This window comes from Chelon labrosus, assembly GCF_963514085.1.
Source record: "Chelon labrosus genome assembly, chromosome: 10".
Taxonomy (NCBI): Eukaryota; Metazoa; Chordata; class Actinopteri; order Mugiliformes; family Mugilidae; genus Chelon; species Chelon labrosus.
This window is the reverse complement of record NC_140360.1, coordinates 19114230-19135421: the sequence shown is the minus strand read 5'-3', so window position 1 is coordinate 19135421 and position 21192 is coordinate 19114230. Positions and strand designations below refer to the sequence as shown.

General features: G+C 40.9%; 2 protein-coding genes across 2 annotated transcripts; one reads left to right on the top strand and one right to left on the bottom strand.

Annotated features, from left to right (window-relative positions):
• The first annotated feature begins 2764 nt into the window (after positions 1–2764).
• On the top strand, positions 2765–12651 carry pacsin1a (protein kinase C and casein kinase substrate in neurons 1a). Its single transcript, XM_084553982.1, has 9 exons — positions 2765–3134; positions 6575–6731; positions 6876–7111; positions 8726–8881; positions 9321–9496; positions 10822–10942; positions 11047–11153; positions 11570–11766; positions 12465–12651. The coding sequence occupies exons 1-9, from the start codon at positions 3075–3077 to the stop codon at positions 12572–12574; spliced, it is 1320 nt and encodes a 439-aa protein (XP_084410108.1). The 5' UTR covers positions 2765–3074; the 3' UTR covers positions 12575–12651.
• Positions 12652–15425: 2774 nt separating this feature from the next.
• Positions 15426–20960, bottom strand: LOC311494496 (SAM pointed domain-containing Ets transcription factor-like). The gene is made up of 4 exons (XM_084553568.1): positions 19903–20960; positions 18785–18982; positions 18347–18484; positions 15426–16737 (listed from the first exon to the last, which is right to left on the bottom strand). The coding sequence occupies exons 1-4, from the start codon at positions 20309–20311 to the stop codon at positions 16559–16561; spliced, it is 924 nt and encodes a 307-aa protein (XP_084409694.1). The 5' UTR covers positions 20312–20960; the 3' UTR covers positions 15426–16558.
• Positions 20961–21192: the final 232 nt, after the last annotated feature.

Genomic DNA, 21192 nt, shown 5'->3' with positions numbered 1-21192 from the left:
CATTGTGGTGCACTGGGGTTCTGGCTTTGAGACAGATTTTAATTAGCTTTGCAGTCACCATGTATTGTTGTCATGGTTGCCGAGGCTTATTGGACAAGTTGAGTGATAGACAGGTAGCTGGACCAATGGTGTTTGATGGTCGCTGGGATTAAGAAATGCTACTTTAGGGCTGCTTAACTTTCTATTTGCATGGGTCAGTCTTGCATCATTTACTACATGATGCAAGACCACTTATATTTTCTATTATATGGATTTCATGGACGATTGTTGTTCATATGTGAGGACCTGTGCGGTTGGAAAGTCGCTCATTTTATAATTCTGTGCAGTTTGCAGAAAAGAAGGGCTCCATTTTTTATTTACTAGATGTACACAGTAAATACATATAGTTTATTTTATGTTCTTTTAACTTTCTTTTCATAGACACCATCATATAAGTAGTTTAAAATAAGCAAGCCCCAGTAAACAGACATAGCATATTGTTAGGTTAGTATGAGTACTATCATTCACTCATGTACATATAAAGTAAACGACTCTTTAGACCTATTCTTGCTCAGAGTAAACTGAGAAGATTGACTTTCATCTCTGTGCACTAAATGTGGAGCTAAAATTAGCACCATGATGATGGTAAATAGTGCACTTAAAGTGTGCTATAAGGAGTGCTGCTTAGATATTTCCAGCCCAGTCTAGTTCCAGTTTATGCTAAGCTAATGCTAATGGTACCGTCTGTAGCTTCATATTTAAGTTAATCATGAGAGTGAGTCGATCTTCTGATTTAACTGTCAGCAAGAAAGCTCCTAATTTCTAAAGAGATCCCTTGAAATCGAGGTCGAGTTTGAGGATTATGAGGGATTAAGTTCCTCAGAAGAGGTCAGCGAGATAATTGGAGTTTCATCATTGTCATGAATTTTATTCAGTGATGGGCTGACATCCATTCTAAAACACTAAAGGTTGTTCGTTGGCCAGGTTGTGAATTTGGCTGACATGGCTTCTCAGTGTGGTGTGGACTGACAGAAAGGGGTCATGTCCCCATTTTCTAGAAGGGAGTTACTGAGGATGTTTCCTTGCAAGGTGCACAATAGACAGTTTCGAGCTTGGTTTGGGAATCCATCTATTAAAATTTAATTTGAATCGGCTACAATGTGCTTCATTAGTCATCATGTGCCGTAGATCCATGGACCTGCATTATGACTCACACAGTCAATCTTTGAATCCAGAAAACCCTCAGTATTCCTCTGTGTTGTTTTTCTCAGAGTGGCTACAGTATACGCAGTTGTCAGTTGTATCAAACGCTGTGGCTCAGACAGAAAACGATGCATCGTTTTTTCCCCGAGCCCTGGAGCTCCCTCTTCACAAGAAAAAGAAAACACTTTGCTGCTGATCCCACTGCAACCAAAAGACTCAAGTCGTCTCTGATTCTATCTCTGACAGTAAAATTGCTAAATTATGAAATAATTCTTTGGTATTTCGCACCAGCACTGAGTGTGCTCTTTATAATAGCCAGTGAATGAAAGACTTGACTGTTTCACAGTCTCGCAGACTGGTGTGACGGCTGGTGGTAGTAGCCAAGGATTTGATAAAATGCAGCATGGCTATATCAGTCAAAGGCCTGCAGAAACACTGAATGAACAGAGCTAGATTTCCCGAACCAATCACTCAGGGTTGGATTATTTTTTGATGAATAGACCACCTTGTGAGAAATATTACAGGAGCTGCTACTAACAATATGACCTCTTCATGAGCAGACCTTGTAGTTTCAACACCTCGCAAGGATAAATGTGTTGTGAGTGTTGTGTATAAAGGCAGTGAGGTCAGGCCAGCTCAAATTGAGCTTAATGCAAGAAGCAATCCAAGAATTTATCTGAACTTGACTGCAGAAGTAGGATGAAGGATGAAGCAGGAAGCGCAGTGGTAATACTTAAACAAAATATTCCCTGTGATGCAGGCCGACTTCAGAGTGCTGATTCATTTCATAATCAGAAATGGCCACGAATCATCACTTCATCTGTAATGACCTCTATTCGGCACGCTTAAACAAAAGTCAATTTGAACTGTGCATACTTCCGTGAATCCATGAATTACGTGCTGTCATGAATAGCAATTTGCAACCCTTCTTATCTTTTTTAATTAAAAGCGTTTATAGTGTTTTTTGCACGGTCGGACCACGTGCAAAATTGCAATCCTCTGCAAGAAACCGTGTCGGGCAGAAACATCATTAACAAAGCCTCTTTATTGTTACATATTATTCTATAAATTTCCTTGCCGTACTGGTTGCTGGAGTGCAATGAAGAGCTCCGTGTCGGGGTGGGAAAGGCATTAGTCATGAGATGGATTAGGCTTCAAACAGAGTTCAATACCAATATAGTGTCCAGCAGTCTCTTCGGTTTTTACCTTGGTGGTAAGATATTGAACACATGTCAAACAAATAAATATAAATGACCTTCAATGCTTAAGGAAATCCAGGCGGAACGGCAAGTCACTGGTGATGAAACAACACAATCAAAGAACGCATTTACACTGTAGGTGTGCTTGTTTCTGTTCTGTTTTAGTGGCTGAAATTACACGACCCCATGTTTGCACACAAGGTGAATCTTCTGACAGCTGGACTTTGTGTAGTGTGTGCAGTATGCGTGTGATGCAGCTAGCTCTCAGATGTAACGTGTCAAAAGAATGAATGTCTTCAGTGTAAAAGATTCGGGGTCAGAGCTGTGTGATGCTCCGCTCTCTCTCTGGTGTCTTTTCTAGGACACACCAATATAAGATGCCCCTTCTCATTCCTCAGGGCACGGCGCTCTATGCATGGCATAGGAGACTATTTTTATCTCTTTATTATAAATGTCTCAAACAGAAACTCTCAGAAAGATAGGTTTCCACTGATTACCAGGGAGATGTACCACACAGTGTACAGTTACATGGAGCCAAGCCTTACATAGTCACTGCGCTGCTTTTGTTTCTGTAATTGTGTAATGTAACCGTCTTGTTTTGCTGTGGTCTTTGTCTCTTTCAGTGCATGAGGAACCCAGCTCTGCTGCAGAGGACAGGTTTAGACATTAGAGTGCTTTGCCACATCCAGGAAAATGTCTGGCTCCTACGATGAATTTGCAGGTGCTGACGACACCATGGACAGCTTCTGGGAGGTAAAGAGGCACAGTCACGTCTGCCCTGACAGACTTTCAACACGCAACACAACCCCTCACCTTCTCACTATTTTATGTTGATTTGGCCCATGAAAGCAGTCTGTAAATTAAATCATGAAATTGAGATCACTATTATTTTTGGAAGGCAAAAGTGAATGTCGTGATGAAGCTGCTTGGTATCATCTAGTATGAAGGCAGAGGGTCACTTTGGTCTATGCTCTTATCTACATTTCAGACATTTTAGACTTAGGGCACCTTCTAAAAACAATTCTAATATCCAAGACTTGTCTGAGAACATCTTCTAAAGGAACCTGGAAACCTTACTTACTTACTTACTTAGTGAGCTTTACAGGTGGGTAGGCTATAGGCAGATGGACCTTCAGTCCGATCCAAGCCAGCAGCTGTTTTTCCATATTTCTGATTTTCATGCGAAGCCAAACTGTCTGTGTGTTCACTGGAGCCTCATATTCAGTACAAATATTAAATATATTACCCACATTGTCAAACTACTGCTTTAAACTGAGATCTTTTTAAAGGCTCCCTAATTATGAAATCCTCCTGTTCATTAGGCTGAAGTGCAGCTACTGGACTTTCATGTGGCCGGAAAGCTGCAGCGTCTGTGTTTTTAATAAAACTGCTGAAAGTATAGACACATTTAATTAACGTTTTACATGCGCTAGAAGACAGCAAATTTGTTTGTTTGGAAACTTTTGACGACAAGGGATTTCAAAGGGCTGTACATAAGGGATATAACAAGGCACTAAGACAAGATATATATCAAATACAAAAGCAAATTAAAGCACATAATTCAATTTTATTTATAGCAAAAGTCGACCGAAGTCCTCCTAAAAAAAATATAAACTTAAAACACACAATAAAGGGCCAGCAAACTGGATTAAATGCAAAAGAACGAGAGAAAAATTGGAAGTCAAATAAATTAGAAGGCACACATTCCAATACAGCAGAGGAAGCGATTTAAATTTAATTTGGTGAGGTGAATTAAAGTTGCATTGCAGACGCAGCAAATAGTCTGATAGTTTTACAATAATAACAAATTATATGGTAAAAATTAATTTAATAAAAATTAACTAGAAAGTCCAATAAATAGTTTTAGATACTCAAAACATTTTAACTTGTTTGCCGAAATGCACGGTGGTAAAGAAAAGTTTCTTATTATGAGTGAGCTTCCATCTACATAAATCATACCTAAATACCATTTTTCACAATCAATACTGCCCTCTGATAGATAGATAGATAGATAGATAGATAGATAGATAGATCCGTCTTTGTATGGGAAATCATATTTGCTTTAGATTGTGTCATCCTTGGATGCATCACAGCAAATACAACCATCACACAAGCTGCAGTGTGTGCGATGCAACAATGCAAAGTGTGTGTGTACTTGCATTACTCACATTGTGGGGCCATCAGTCACATTGTGTGAGATCTGCCCTCCCTTTGGGAACATGAAGTCCCCTTAATGTAAATCATGTGGTGCCTTCATGTAGTATGAAGGTTTGGTTTGAGGTTAGAGAGAGGTTAAAGTGTTGCTTAAGGTTATAGTTTGATAAGTAGTGATTGTTGGTTAGGGTGTACGGTCCAAGTAAATGTAATATCCTCTGAAGTGGTGGGGACACGGCTGAGTGTGTGCACTTTAAACCCGCCAAATTAGCGATAATGAATTCTCTCAGTACAGAGCCCCCTTTGTATTGTGCCTCTTAGCCACAGAGACTCAGACAAAGAGCCTCTGTCGTCCGCCGCTCTGAGGCAGCCTTTCACCACATGCACCTGCCTATAGCATCTGTATGTTAGCAACACAGCTAAAGTCATCTCGCTGTTTTAATTAAATGCTTTATTTTTTATTGTCATCAGAAAGGTTTACACTATACACTTGTGCGATGGGAAGCACAACCACACTTAGAATCCAGTACAAATACAAATAAGAGCTCAGGTGTGTTTTCATGTGTACAACCAGTCCACCTGCGTGTTTATGTTGGTTTGACTTGGCAGTCTGTCACACGGACCAAAACTCATACCGTTAAACACCTGTCTCACGGCTTCCCTGCAGCTCTCCTCTCAAACAGCACACACTCACGCATGGACCAATCACAGTGCAGCGCTGCAGCCCGCAAACATGTCAGACATGAGTTGTGTCTGTATGATGCGGTATATGACTGTATGTACTCGCAGCCTTTACACACAAACACAGTCTGCAGTATTTCTGTCTTCCTCGTCATCTATTCCTGAGAATCTGTCTGACTGCATTACACCACTCAAGAGGATTAAAGCAGCCACAGTGTGTGCTCGCACACAGATATACACGCACATTCATGTAGGCACACTAACACAAGCCCATGTCATTGCATAACTACACATGCACAGGCACGAGTAAACCCCCATCACTACCCTCCCTTCATCATGCACCATGAGCTCACGCCCCCTGCAGGCACAGAGTAGGCGGAGCCTGGTGCTGCTTTTTTAAGGCAGCCTCATTTAAGGTGGCTAACAAAAATGCAGCTTTGATGCTTCTATTCAGAGAAAATATTTCCTGCTTAGATAGAAAACGCGAAACTGTAACACGTTATGCTGTTTATTGTAATTCACTGAGCGTAAACTCAGTTGCCAAAGATTTATTAGTACAACCGTCCTCCAGTAAATTCCCTTCATGAAAGAATGGTTAGTATTTATTGAAAGAATTTCATAGAGGTGTTGATTCAGCTTCATGCTCTCTGTGGTGAGAGGTGATTCTGCAATTCTATAAATGAATTGCAAACAGTGGGCTTCCTGCTTTACTTGCTTCTGCTTTGACACCGCACACAACCATTTTTCTTTCGAGGAAGTGAGATTTAATATGTGCTTGTTAGTTTAAAATTATACCTCCGTTTTGACGAAGACACAGAACGTTTTATTATAACCGACGAGTAAATTATTGTGTGGGACCATTCATTAGTATCGAGCAAAATATAGAATTCAAGACACCATATTATGTTTCCACATAAAAGGACAGGACTTTGACTCGTACTGTACCTTAATGCTAGTCGGTTGTTTCTTTTGTTCTCTAATGCATCATTTTTGATGAACGTACGTGACACGCTACAGATCAAAGCTGAGCTGGCTTCAAATTTGATTCGGCATTTCAACCAATCACATGTCTTTGTTTAACTTGTTCATTTTCAAATGGGTGACAACATCAAACCTTAGATTTATTTACAAACTAACTTATTCTGGTCTCATTTTGCTTAGTGTGAAGGCCACATGAATGAAAGCTAATTCTGTTTTTTGTGTTGGAGCAACCGTCTTTCCTCCGTCTTGCTGCACAGATCTTGAAGCATACGACATACAAAGATGTATTTCACTCTCTAGTTTCACTGAGAATTATTTGTAAGTACGTACGGGCAGATTAGTGGCAAGTCCTTCCACCTTCCTCTCTCTGTCCTCAGGTGGGGAACTACAAACGTGCTGTCAAGAGATTTGATGACGGCCATCGGCTCTGCAATGACCTCATGGGCTGCCTGCAGGAACGTGCCAAGATAGAAAAGGCCTACGGTGATCAGCTAACTGCGTGGTCCAAGAGATGGAGACAACTCATTGAGAAAGGTCAGCTCTTGGAGAAGTGTCAATTAATTAAATAGCTGAACAAATGAATGTACTTAACACTGTCTGGTAATATTTGACCGAGAAATGTCACCCTGAACCTTTATTCATTTGGAATATGAATATATAATTTTGTCCCACTTGCAGGCCCACAGTACGGCTCCGTGGAGAGAGCCTGGCTGGCCGTGATGACAGAGGCAGACAAAGTGAGCGAGCTGCACCAAGACGTGAAGAACAACCTGCTGAACGAGGACGTAGAGAAAGTGAAGAACTGGCAGAAGGAGGCGTATCATAAGCAAATGATTGGAGGCTTCAAAGAGGCAAAGGAGGCAGAGGAAGGCTTCAAGAAGGCTCAGAAACCGTGGGCCAAAAAGCTCAAGGAGGTGAGAAGGGGAAATTCAGTCATTATCTTTGGAGTGAAGAAACAGTTTTCTTCAAGGCATGAATGACGACTTACTGGCTCTTTCTGGCTCTGTCACGTCAACATTATGACCCCTCCTCACTCATGTAGCACTGTCCAATACTTTACACTTATATTTGTAACAAAAATGGCATAACAGTTACGATGTGAGAGCAGAATCATCATCTGAATCTGCTGCTTCCTTCAGCTTCACAGAACGCGATTTTAAACTGCTGTTTTATTCTCAGAGCAACATCATCAAGGAAAAAGCTTTAAATCCCACTGTACTCTACCTTTACAGCACCGAACAGTAGACAGCCACAGTTAGGGACTAGCCGGAGAACATAATGGAGCATTTACAAGTTAAAATGCCAGATTATTTTCCTCAGAAGTGAGAACAGAGCAAAAACACATGACAGAGATACACAGCTTTAAATAACATATCCTTTATCCCTGTATACAACCTGCATTAGACATAAATGTGTTGATATGTTCACAAGTTGTTTCCTCAGGCCCTAGCGGCAAAACAAGTCCTGCATCTGAGCAAATCATTAAGCAGCAGAGAGATAGGCTGTACTAATGATTTCATCCAGAGAGCAACACTGATTGGAGCAGCTCCACGACACTGTCTGTGACTGCAGCTATGGCGGATGTACTGCGTCACATCTATAACTCCTGTCCGTTTGGCTGCTGCTCTTTTCATGCTGCATTTCAAACGGAAATTCTTTGAGGCAGTCGGGCCCTCTGCAAATATTTCTTCAACCTTGACTGAAATAACTCTGATCAGAGATTCCAATTTTACCGTTTACACGGAGGATAATGAAAATGAGATAGGATATATGCATTCACATGCCCCAAAACATCAATAAGAACATTTTTAAATCTGTGCGAAGAGATTTTGCACATCAAATCTACCGGAGAAGAAGATTTTTCTCTTGCCGTTTTAGGAAAAGATAAAAGATGAACCCACGTCTTCATATGTTCTTTGAAAAACTTGTTGTTTTGCTTCCGCTGTGCTTCTGTCCCTCCCATAAAGTGTTCACCTCACTTGGTGTTGGGGCAAGCATGTATCAGTTCCACGCACCAGATAAAGGATCGGATCAAACATTTAGATGGTTATTAGGGTTAGCTAACATTTTCTTATTGAGCAGATTATTAGGTGCATACTCCACCCCCGCAATGTGAATGAAAATTCCTTCCGACTGGGCTGTTCTGCTCCAACTAGTCTGATGGTGGTTATTGGTCAAGTACTAGCGTCTGTGTACAAATAGCTAAGCGAATCAGCTCTGTGTTCAAGGTTGTTTTTTTGTCATAAGCATCATTTGGGTCCAACTACCTCAGTCCATCTCTCTGTGGTATAAAAGGACTTAGTGCCCTGTAGATGCATGTTCTTACACAGATCATATCATCAACCAGTAAATTAGAGCAGCACAATATTTACCATAAGTATCAAAATAAGCCTCTGGTCCCGGATATATGGGCATAAAAATAAGGTCGTTCCTATTTTGAGACGAGCGGCCGTGACTCAGCTGTGTTCCCCTAGTCACATCTGATCATGTATCTGAGAGGCTGACCAGGCCTGTGTTTGGGCCTGCAGATGGAGGCAGCTAAGAAAACATACCACATGGCCTGCAAGGAGGAGAAGCTGGCTGCAACCCGAGAAGCCAACGGCAAGACCGAGGCTTCTGTCACGCCAGACCAGCAGAAGAAGCTCCACGAGAAAGTGGACAAATGCAAACAGGATGTGCAGAAGGTAAAGACCTTGAGATCTATTAGTCTGTCTAGTTTGAGACGCTGATTCTCAGGAGATGCTGTAGTTACTCATCATCACGCATAAATGTATCATGAAGCAGTATATATATATTTTTTTACATTTATCTGTAGCCATAAAACATGGTCAAACACACAATCATATGGTATCTCATCTTGCTGATCCAAACTCCTTCTCGCAGCTGCTGTATATTGGCAAACTGTCAGGGTTTTATGTAGCTATTGGTTAAGCTAATTGACATATTCCTATTTAAATTAACATTTTAAGATGTAACATTATGATAGATGAGTGCAGTTCGAAGGGAAAATTTAATTTGTATGCTAAATGTGATCATTTTGCTATTAAAATAATAATATTAAAAACTCGTTTTATTTTCCACAGAGAGCTGAGTTATCAGTGTGTCATCCCTCTTCTGTTTCAGGCCAAGGAAAAGTATGAGAAGTCTCTGGAGGAGCTGAACAAGTGCACTCAGCCGTACATGGAGAGCATGGAGCAGGTGTTTGACCAGTGCCAGCAGCACGAAGTCAAGAGGCTGACCTTCCTCAAGGAGGCCTTGCTGGACATCAAACGCCACCTTAACCTCACCGAGAACCAAAGGTTGGTCAGACTGAAGGAGAGCGGTTTTATTTAGTTTTAGTGAGCTTCTCCGTGTTCAGCTTTTCTTCATCCGTGAGTTTTATTCAGCAGTTCAGTTCATCTAGCCATTCCAGTTGGAGCTGGCTTTATATAGAACGTATATTGCTATGCAGATGAAATCCTAAGGTGGAGTTGCGGTCTTTTCCTTTTAATCAAAAACAGTCACACTAAAAATAAATGTACAATAGATTAGTTTGATTTGTTTTGTGTCACGTTTGGCACACTTCACTTCAAGCTGATTCATATCCGCGCACGTCTAAACCATGCGTGTATTTCTCATTAGCGTTCACACTCGCAGCACTAATTAACAGATGATTCAGTCGGTGGCGTTTCTGACAATCTGGATTTTGTTCAGACTCAACGCTTGTCATATTCTGGGCAGTTTTTAACCTGCGTGCAACAAACAAAGCCAGGAGCCACGGCAAAGTGATTTTCAAGCTCTTTACACAGACCTGCCAACTTCATAATCTAATGATTATTCAAGCCTCTCAGTGTTTTGGAGGATTGTCCCGACTGCTTTAATCATTCACCTTCGGTTTGATGTGTTTGAATCGTTTAACAGGCATGCCCCACACCTGCAGCGTATGAAATGACCTAACAGGTTTAACCATTTCTGTAAATTGCCATTATTTTTAAAAATATAGAACTTCATTATGGCATCTGCGCAAAAAAAAAAGTACAAAATATAAATCAAATCGTCTTATACCTCGATAAATCTGTGTTCCCTCGGCTTAAATTTCAGTATGCACAAATTAAATATGCTCTCATATTCTTCCAGTAAATTATTGGCTCATATGAAGAACATAATCAACTCTAATGAATCAAGTTATGAAAGTTAAACTGCTTCGTTTTCTGTTCCAGCAACGTCCCTGTTGCTCACCTCATTAATCCAACACTGCCTCTGTTTAATTAACGTAACAGCTTTGTTTCGACAAGACTCTTTAAATATACTGTACAACACTGGTCAGATATGCTTGTCCTCTTTTTAGGAGAATAAAACTAAAACTTGATTCAGTGATTTTTTGGAAAACTGTAGCAACATAAACAGTGACATCCTGATAAATGATTAAAAGAAGGATTATTCAGGTCAAATTCCTCCGCTGCTGAGGGCTCCACATTCAGCAGAAAAACTCAGGGAGACACTTCGGTCTCGTCATGACCCAACATTTGGATCCCTCGTCCAAGGGTTTGAACTACACTCAGGGTTTTGCTGCCAAACTGGCAGCGCCTCCAGCTCCCTTCTGCCACTTTCATTGTCAGGATTTGTTCCCTTTTTCTCTCCTCAGCTATGGCACAATATACAGAGAGCTTGAGCGCACGATCCTGGCTGCAAACACGCAAGAGGACCTGAAGTGGTTCAGCAACAACCACGGCCCAGGGATGCATATGAACTGGCCTGCATTTGAGGTACAGCGTCAGAACACATGTATACGAAACATCCCCCTTTCTTTTCTTATTTCCTGTTTTCCGTTAATCCGTTCTCGTGTGTTTCTTTTCCCTCTCCTCATCAGGAGTACAACCCAGACCAGGCTGCTGCTCCTCCAAAGAAGAAGAAACCAGACGGGGCCCCACCCACTCCAAGCACTGACCATGTGGCGCCACCTGGTGACCGCAGCAGGTTAGTTCAAGGAGTCAATTGTTTACTGCCACATAAATCACACTGAAACACACTATGTTATTTATACGGGTTGATGAAATTATATTTTGAAGATGTAAATGATGTATCTTCACATTTTTATGTCACTTTCATAGCCATCAGTGTCTTTCAATAGTTTTCTTTATTAGTTCTCTGACACTGAGCCTCAGGGGTTTAGAAGAAATAACTCTTTTTGGTGCTTTAGTGAGATTTACAGCAGCTGAATGGCGTAAGTGGGAATTACTCAAAACAAATAAAAATGCCCATGTGCGTCTTAGTGAAACAGCAGTGTGACTCATTTATGTCTATTTTTTTTTTTTACCACTTTATGATGTTTGTTGGCAATTTATTTTGGGTCTTAACATCAAATTTCGTGCTTTATTTCCACTCCCACCCAGTGTGAGCAGCTACGAAAAGAACCAAGCTTATTCGACCGAGTGGTCCGACGATGAGCAGCCCGCCACGTACTCCGGCAACGAGAACGGTGGGAACGGGAATTCATTCGAAGATGATTCCAGCACCGGGAAAGGGGTCCGCGTCCGCGCTCTCTATGACTACGATGGCCAGGAACAGGATGAGCTTTCCTTCAAAGCAGGTAATTATCCGATGACACGGATCACGTGCCTTTGCCTGTCGTTGTGCAGATTGAGGGTAAGATGACAAGCTGGAGCACGGTTGGCCAAAAAGCAACAGCTCTGTCCTAATTTCTATTTTAAAGCATCCTTCCTCTATGGAAGATAGCAGTGATTAGTCAATAATAGCCACACTGAAAACAAATTACAGGCGCTCGCTGTCAATTGACACAAGCTCTTTGGGAACTGGTCTGAAAAAGTGCCGGACACAGAAAAATAACAATTAAAGAAGCCACAGCTGTGGGTCTTCATCTTGGTTCCCTTCCACAGCCATATTTTTTGCCAGAGTGAAATGTTTTTAATTATTCTTAGAGATATCTGGTACCGCCTGGAGGCAGTCTACAAAGGCTTCTCATAACTGTGGACAAACAAAGAGCTTGACAGATACTTTGTTCCGTTTGAAAAAGTTAAAGGTGCCGTGTGTAGTCATCTTTTAAGCAAACACAAGTTATGTTTACATTCAGTGCTCCTCACCAGAATGCTTTATGAGTATTTGAGGCCTAACAGAAGCTATGAATGCATTTCTCACCCCTGAAACCAGTTTTTCGCAATCAGTAAATTCGTTGATGAAGAGGTGTGCAGAATGATGGAGCGGTTCCTACAAATGTCACTGTTTGACACACGGGACAGTGTTGACTGAAGAGGGGTATTTCCTTCGCAGGTGACGAACTGACCAAGACTGAGGACGAAGATGAGCAAGGCTGGTGTAGAGGTCGTATGGACAACGGCCGAGAGGGACTGTACCCGGCCAATTATGTCGAGCCAATCTAGTCACGGTACTGGACAAGGACATGCCGTTGGAGGCAGCTTGAACTGTCCCGTCCAATCGCACCGCACATAGCCAGAGACTTAAGAGCAACACATCCCTTGCCCAACAGATGCGCCAAGCAGTCTTGCCTAAATAAAAACTTAGTAACCTAAAAGACAATATATCAGTATAATATATTTTATCCAGTATTTGGGGTGGGTCGACCTACACATTTAAAAACAGGAGCAGCAGTTATTCCAGTATATACACACTCAGCTATGACATCCAGACAGTGCAGGAACACATTGCTTCTCTGTGTAGCTGTATTTAACATGTAATGCAGCTTATTTAAACTTGCAGTACACTGCAGTCGTGTGAAAATGGGAAGATAATATAATCAGTTACACCCATTCGACAAAGATGAGCTTCTCTAACCTGCATTGTGTATATACAGTGTGATGCCATTTTGTGTAGCATTTTCAATGCTGTGTATGGTCAGTCGTCATTCTTACATCAGGAATGCTGTGTAGTGTTAAAAGTACCACAGGCAGTATCCTGGTCCTTCTTTTCTTTTTTCGTTTTTCTTTGTGATTTGGTCCGACCTCTTTTCCAGTGTGTGCAGTGCTACGTGTTTTTAACTGTTTCTCAACTTGCATAGCAGCATGTGCTATGCAACGACTTGCGTTCCCTGAAATCCTGCAGCCTCGTCTTGGCTGCAACTTGATGCAACACTTCAACTACAAATGCAGAGTTCACCTCTTAGCATCACAAGCTTCTGGACATGCACACTCTTCTGATTTCACTCGAAGAAGCTTGTTGATGAACTGATTTTATGTTTGTCTTGAGTTTGACTTTTAATTTATTATTGTTATTATTATTATTATTTTTAGCATTACAAATCCTTTGACAATATCATTTTCATGCAAACCATGGAAAGGATTTACAGTTTTTGCAGAAGCTTTCATTCTTGGTTCAGTCATTCAGGTCTCACTTTAATCCACTAACAAGAAACAAGAGCGATACATTCCCTCAGAGCAAAGTTGGATCAAGTCATCTTGAGGTTGCCACTGCAGTATAAGAGGAGGGTTTTGAGCAAAGCCTGTGATGGGGACTTTTCTTCCGGAGCAAAGGGCCAATGGAGGCATTTCGGTGTGTTACTGTGCGACACACTGGTGTCTGAAGATTGAAGCCTCTCCAACAGGACATGAATGTACTAGTGTTCGGGCTTGGAAGAGGGCGTGTTGTCTAAACACTGTTCTCCACTGTTATTGAAAGCCCTACCTAGCAAAAAGCACTAGTTATGTGGCCCTGTTTCCCTGCTGAGCCAAAGAATGACCCAATACCATCGACTATTTGTTTTCTCTCCATGCAATAACTTCACATATCACATGTGAAACAGCTTCAGTGAAGATCAACTTGTAGTTGCTTCCCAGTCCACCCAAACATCACTTGTCTGCAAAACACTGCTCACTGACACAGGGAATACATGTCAACAGTGGTGCGCTGCATGTAAGACTAGCATTACACGGTGCATTACATAGTCGTTTTTAAAACTCTTAACTTGCTCCATAGAAATTCAATTTATAGCATACATCAAATGTGGATCAGTGAGTCGCCACGAGTTGCACCTAAATCACTGATTATAGATGGGAGAAATGCTTTTTATAACTCAGCTGTCCTGAAGTTTTTAAACGTCACTGGACCAACAGCAGTAAGATGTGTTTAGCTCTGTGTCTGGAACAGGATTTGACAGGTTTGGGTCTCGCACATGAGGAGAAACACATCACCAGCTCACAAGTTGTGTCTTAGAGTAAAAGCTGTCCAGCATAGCAAAAAGGACTCCTATCATCAGACAGTCCCACATCCTCAGCGCACACACACACAAGCAAACACGCATTATGAACACGCTATATACACAATACACACAAGTTCACACACATAGTCCACAATACCAGGTTAATGTTTTGGGGGAAAACATCTTCATCATCCAGCGTGTATGAGTTGTGTAAATGTAACAGAAAAAAAAAAAAAATGTTAAAAAAAAAATAAAAAATGCAAGTGACTATTAAGACAAAATGTAGTGTTATACATGTAAATGTGTTTCATTAAATAACAGCAATGGAAAACATATTAAGTAATAGGTACCATATCGTATGAATTTTATTGCAATGGAATTGTCAGTGTATCATAAAAGCGTGACGTTATCCCACGCTGTCAGATTTGTATATGATGATGTAATTTAAAGATTATATTCTATCGTAACTGTACAACTGTGTTGAGTTGAAAATGAGACCTAACCATGTTGAGGCAGTAAAAAGGTGTACATGTAAATGCTTTTTTTTTTATGTTGATCTCTTCCTTATGCACACAGGGGACAGCAGCTCACGTTGTGGAAACCCTATATTAGCGGTCTAGAAGATGTATGTTCATAGTTAGTGATGTACTTTTATCTCCTAACTGGTGTAGTGCCTGTTCATCTTGATGTAACAAGAAGTTCATTTAAATATGCATAAAGATGATTATGATCACAGATATTAATGACGATAGTGATGAAAAACCCAAATCAAATTTGTTGTGGTGGTGTCAATATTGCGGTATTGGTTTGAAAGGGAAACAAGTTTGTTGAAAAAAAAAAAGGTAGTGTCTGTGTGGTTTTTTTGTGAATGGACTGCACGCGTGATTTTAAGAGATTTGAGACTTTTTTTCTGATTTTAAAAGAATAATTTATTGCTTTACTGTCGTTCCTGAACATAAACCCAGTAGATAGACACGTACTTATCAAGATGGATTCAATAAAATATTCTCTTACTTAGGCATTGCTCTGCAACGTCTAAATACACTTGGATGGGAATGACAGAAAACATCATAGTAAAAAAAAGAGAATTTAAAGGAATAGTCGAACATTTTTGGAGAAAATCCTTATTCAGTTTGTCGCCAAACGTTACATGAAAAGGCTGATATCATTTTGTCATTTTGTCTGTAGAGATAGTACTTAAGGTACTGACACACCAAACTGAGATCGGAGAAAAACCATCATCGAAAACCGACTGTGGCGTTGCCTCGCGTCGAATATGTCTCGACCAAAAAGTTTCACTTTAACATGCCTCAAAGACTGGAACCAATGACCAGCTGACACACGTGTTCTGTACCTTTATGAAAGGAAATAACTATTCACACCAGCAGGTGGCAGTAGTCAAAAGGGGAAAGGAAAGAGTGACAAATCATCACACAGAGCTGGCCTCTCTTCAATCATGCTGATCAGGTGGTCTACAGTTTATTTATTCTATATGATTGTGTCATTGTGTAAGTAAATCAACCATCAACTTTCATTACTTCCTTACACATCACCAAGTCAACACACTGAATCGGATGAAAACAGTGCAGTGGCAACAGTGCATTGCACACTGCCAAGACTCGGATCATATGCTTATTGAACCCCCCAAAACCGCCAACCGTCAGCTTGATGTGTCACAGCCCTTAGCTTAGGAAAGGAACCAGTTCGATTAACTTACTTTTCCCGAAAGTAACAAAACCCCACCAATCGTCTCCTCTAAAGCTCACTATATACCCTTTGTTTAATGTGAAGTGCAAAAACAGCAATTCACTGTTTTCCAGGTTTTTGTCCCTGTTTCCTAAGAGCTGGCAAGCTTTCGAGCTGCTACAGTGGCCCTGACCTTCTCAATTATCAGCAATCCAGTGATTAAGCATATTGACTGAAGTATCTCAGTTAGAAACAAAGTTTGCAACCTTTTGAAAATCCAACAAAGAGCAATTTTAAACGTGAGTGCTAAAGCCAACTAAAGGACAAATACAATGTAGTTCAGTTTTAAGAATTGTGAAGCAGAATGATAGGCAGGAGTGCATGTCGTAGTAGGCAGTCTTTACAATTGAAATGAAACATTAAATACAATGAGGGAATGTGCTTCAGAGTCTGTGCTACTTCTACTGTATGTCCAGCATATCTTTCATTCCTCCTCAGTTCATTCTCCTCTGGCGGATGGTCTTCATCATACAGGGTTGACAAACTGGTAGACCAGCCTGCGGGATACGTCAGGCTTTCGAATGATGCCCTTCTTGTAGTACTGGCGTATGGAGCGGCTCAGTTTGTCATAGTTCATAGCCGGACGGTTCTTCCTGATGCCCCATAGCCTGGCCACGTGAGCTGAGTCTTCTATTTTGAAAATCCCTTTGGACAAAAGAAACAAAATTGTGGAATGAATTTCTAGTAATGAAAGAGTGTGGCGTAGAAAATACCAAAATACATTATTTGTAGTGGGAGCACTTATACTATTGTTTTTTTTACTGGTGCAAAATCCAATATTTTATGTAATATCCTTATTCACTCTCTTGCCAAAAGTAGATGAGATGATAGTCCTGTTTCGTCTTGTCACAGTAGCTAAAGCACATCTGTCTTAATGATGGCTGCTTTTGTGTATGTTGGTCCACTGTCATGGCCTGTTGGTTCACTTTAAGGTCCAGTGTGTAATACTGCCTTCAGATGATATCGTGTCCATACAAACTGCCACCTGTTGCGGTAACCCTGTGAGTAGAGATTTTTGATAAGGTCTGAGTTTGTTATGTGTCTGTTGACGTTTTCAGAAATTATGGGGGTGAATGGTGAGTTAAGATACTGTAATTTAGTTTTATAATACCTGTGAGGAAACGGTCAATATCCTCAACTGTTTCATGTTTTCTTCATAAAGATTTACAGTGATTTGCTGGCTAAACTGTTAGCTTTGGTGCTAACCTCTATGCTGACAGTTGCCTAGCAGCAGTGTTATTACGACTTGGGAGTGATGTTACTACTCGCATGGCGAGCATTTTGGTTACACAACAAGTTCACTTGTTCCATTTGAAGGCAGCGTTGCGCTGTTGTGTTTCTGCGGTAGCCCACAGCAGACAAACCAAACACTGGCTCTAGAGAGGGCTTTTTGCAATCTCACCACCAGATGGGACTAAATACTATACACCGCTCCTTTAATTGAAAAGGAGTGGTGTGTAATACACCTGTGCTTTCCCCACTGTTGCAAGGCAAAATGTCTTCCATTAAAAATGTCTATAGATACCACTCTCAGTGTTAGCTAAATATTAGGCTACAGCCAGGAGATGGTATGATTAGCTTAGCTTAGCACAAAGACTGGAAACGGGCAAGAAGCTAGTCTTACTCTGTCTAAATCTACCATTATGTGCCCCACAAAATATGAGGGAAACTTAAACTTAGAGGAGCTGTTTGGCAGGTGTGTGACCTTTGGAAAAAAGTCAGATTATCTATTTACCGCACTTAAGTACTTACAGGATGCTAACATAATCTAGGCAGTTACTGGGTGTAACTTCATGCAGTATCAATAATATTCACAGAACTCGACAAGAGAACAAAAACCCTGCTTTTCAAAAGTCAAACAATTCCTTTTAGAAAATACAAAAGACGTCAGTTTAGAGCTCTATGATTAATGTTAAATGTAATGGATTGTGATCTTTAGTGTCTTTGCATTCACTTCTTCTACTGTGAAGCCATTTATAATGTTCCAGACCCTAATAACACGTCTAACTGAATGTACAAATACATTACAGATATTGCGCATTTTAACTTGTCATAACAGCAAAGATCCAGGTGACAATAAGGACACCCCTGATCAATTTAAATGTCCCAGTAAATCAAGACCCTGAAACTGAAGCAGCGAAGGAGCTGTAATTAATTTGATCATTTCCACCTGTGATTTCTCCGACTGTGAAAGTGTCTTCAGTGAAAATGTGGAAACGGCTACTTGCACCCACACAACTGCCATCACCGTTACCTTTCTCTTTGTTGAGCCAGCGGATGCAGCGGCTGTAGTTATGAGGCTTGAGGAGCAGCTCTCGGAGGAACTGCCACAAGTGGATCGGCTGGTTGGGAAAATTACACACCACGTCTGCCCAGGAGTCCTCATCAGCTGCTGAAGTAGGAGAAAATTACTAGGTGTCATATTTTTGATCATGTTGTATGTTCCCCTTGGTGATTGTCAGTATTTTCTATCTACATAATATGATTTTAGTTTGATTATGTAGACATTTCTTACCAGATTTAATATCTTCTGGTGGGCAGCGCTCCTTCATTGCTGCAGCTGAACAGACAAAGAACATAATCACCACTTTGAATAGCTTAGTATTATGACTTAAAGTCAAATCTTCACAATCCTTTCTGAATTTGCAGAGTTGATTTATTTAGATTTTCCCAGTGCTCCTCTTGTTCTTACCTGATCTCCAGATGTCCAGATGAGCATAAAGGACATCTCCAAACTGGGAAGAGCGCTGTCTGAAGTCAGCCTCAGTCATGGAGCACAGATCTCTCCCACTCAGCTCCTGAAACATCGTGCTCACCTCTGGCAGCCTGTACAGGTGCTCGGTCCATAGTAGCCACTTCTGAACGTGCACACAGCTCCAGCCCAGGGGATCTGAAGAGGGAAACAGAAAGAGAAAAGGTATGATTCTTTACCTTCATATACCACTTATTATTTCTCTAATTCTATGTCAGTTTACACATTATGACGTTGGATCCATTAGCGACTAAAAGTTGTGTTTATGTTTAAAATGAAGTTACATTAGCTTTGTTCTTCAGGAATAATTTGGTAAAATATTTGACAATGAACTGTTCTCTCTGTGCTCACATTATAAAAAGGACAAAGGATAGATGAATAAACCAACAAAAACGTCTGTGAAAATATTCCAACTAGTGTTTACTTGACTACATTGTTTTACTTCAATGTCAGTCATTACTCAGACAAGTTTTTAAACATAAAGTGCATTTTTACAAACTGTTGTTGTGTTGTCATGCTGGAGACATTTACCAGGAAGACAGGATTTAGTAAAAATGTGTCACTGGTTGCTTAGTGGGAAGGCCAGGCTGTAGTATTTCATCGAGCCTGGCCCATATCAGAAAGAAAAAGTCTGTCTTGGTCTGTGTTATTTCATTTCAGAACATTCTTTTGAAAAAATCTCTCTCTGGCAAGTTGTACACTTCAGTGGATGCTGCAGTAAACTGCTGGTTTGCTCTTCAACATGTATTATGTATCCAACATGTATTATGTATAGTTAGAAGCGTGCTGTAACAATATGCAAATAATCGTGTACACAGTGTATGATGAGTGTAAGCTCCACATAGAGAAGCCGTTCATAAGCAGTGAAGATGAACTTGTGTCAACAAAAGAGTTTACACAAGACAGTCTCAGCTGTACGTAAGGTGTCGCTGTGGATGATGATGATGATGATGATGTGGTTTCTTTTATAGGACTATAATTTCTTTTGTGCAGCAGGATTTTCTATCTGGATGTTATTCTATGACAGTGTGACATTTGGCTTTTATATTGTGTCCTACCCGGTGCGATGTTGAGCAGCTTGCAGGCGGTGTCGACATCTTTAAGCACTTCTCCCACGACCATAGTCTGAACCTGCTCTAGGCAGCGCTCCTCCACTTGACCCTCCATCTCAGACGGGGGTTGATGGGTTTGGGGAGCAAGTGGTCTCGGATCTGGAGACCTGGAGGGAGGAGGAGCCGGAGCAGGGGCCTCTGTCATTCTCAGCACCCAGGGGTTCTCCTCAATAGCTAATCTGTCATTGCAGGGAATGTAGAACCCCGGCCAGCTGAGCTCAGGGAACCCCAACAAACTGCGGGGCGGTTTGACGTCCTCTGAACTGTCCAGCCAGGCCATCCTGGTGTGAGGGTGATTGATGTAGAGTGGCGAGTGTGTGGTGCAGCCTGTGTGCTCACAGCCTGGACTCCCCATACTCAGGTTCCTTTAATGCTGGAAGCAGAAGGTACTGTTCTCAAAGCATGTCATCGGTGTCATAACAGATTTACACTTGAGCTGACCTTTTAAATGGTGTCATTGTGTTGTTAAACAAGGCAGCATTGATGCTGCTGACACCATGCCCACATGCCCAATATTTAAACAGTAGGAATCCTTAAGTAAACCTGACATTCACTCCATGGTATTAACTTTGGTGGGACTTACTTTGAAATAAGGAATCACTCATTGCAGCTTTGCCAAATATGCAAATCCAGCTTATAGTTGTCGTTTTTTTAATACAATTCAAAATCTCCAAGCCTTTTTTTAGTCTTGAATCTGTAAGAATTAGTTCAAGATCAAAAAATAATCAGGTCAAACCATGATATTATTTCATAACGCCACTGAACTCAGCCTGAATTTACTCTTCTCCACCCTACAGATCGCAAATACAGATATGAAAACTTAAGGTTGAAGTTTTATTTGAATCTCCAGCTGCAAATGAAACAAATGCGTTGGTTACTGTTGTGAAGTTGTTAGGCTATTATCATGTAACACCCACTGCCTTTTAAAAATATCAAAAAAATATTGAATTGTCATGGTGGATCAATGGCCTGATGGAAAACAAAATAAAGGGTGGGACACATCTCATATGTGGATAAAGTGGATAAGTAGCTGCATTATATTTATCATCGCATGAGTAAGAGAACAGCTCAGCAGAGTGGGAGTGGTGCGATATGCCAGTATTTTTGACAAATTATACACCTGCATCATTTTATGGCGATTGCAGTATTCATTGATTTAAAACATAATGCCTTTTTGCCCTTTGAATCCACTGCTACACTGAGCAGATAAGGATGTGTGAGGTGTTGCAAAAGGCA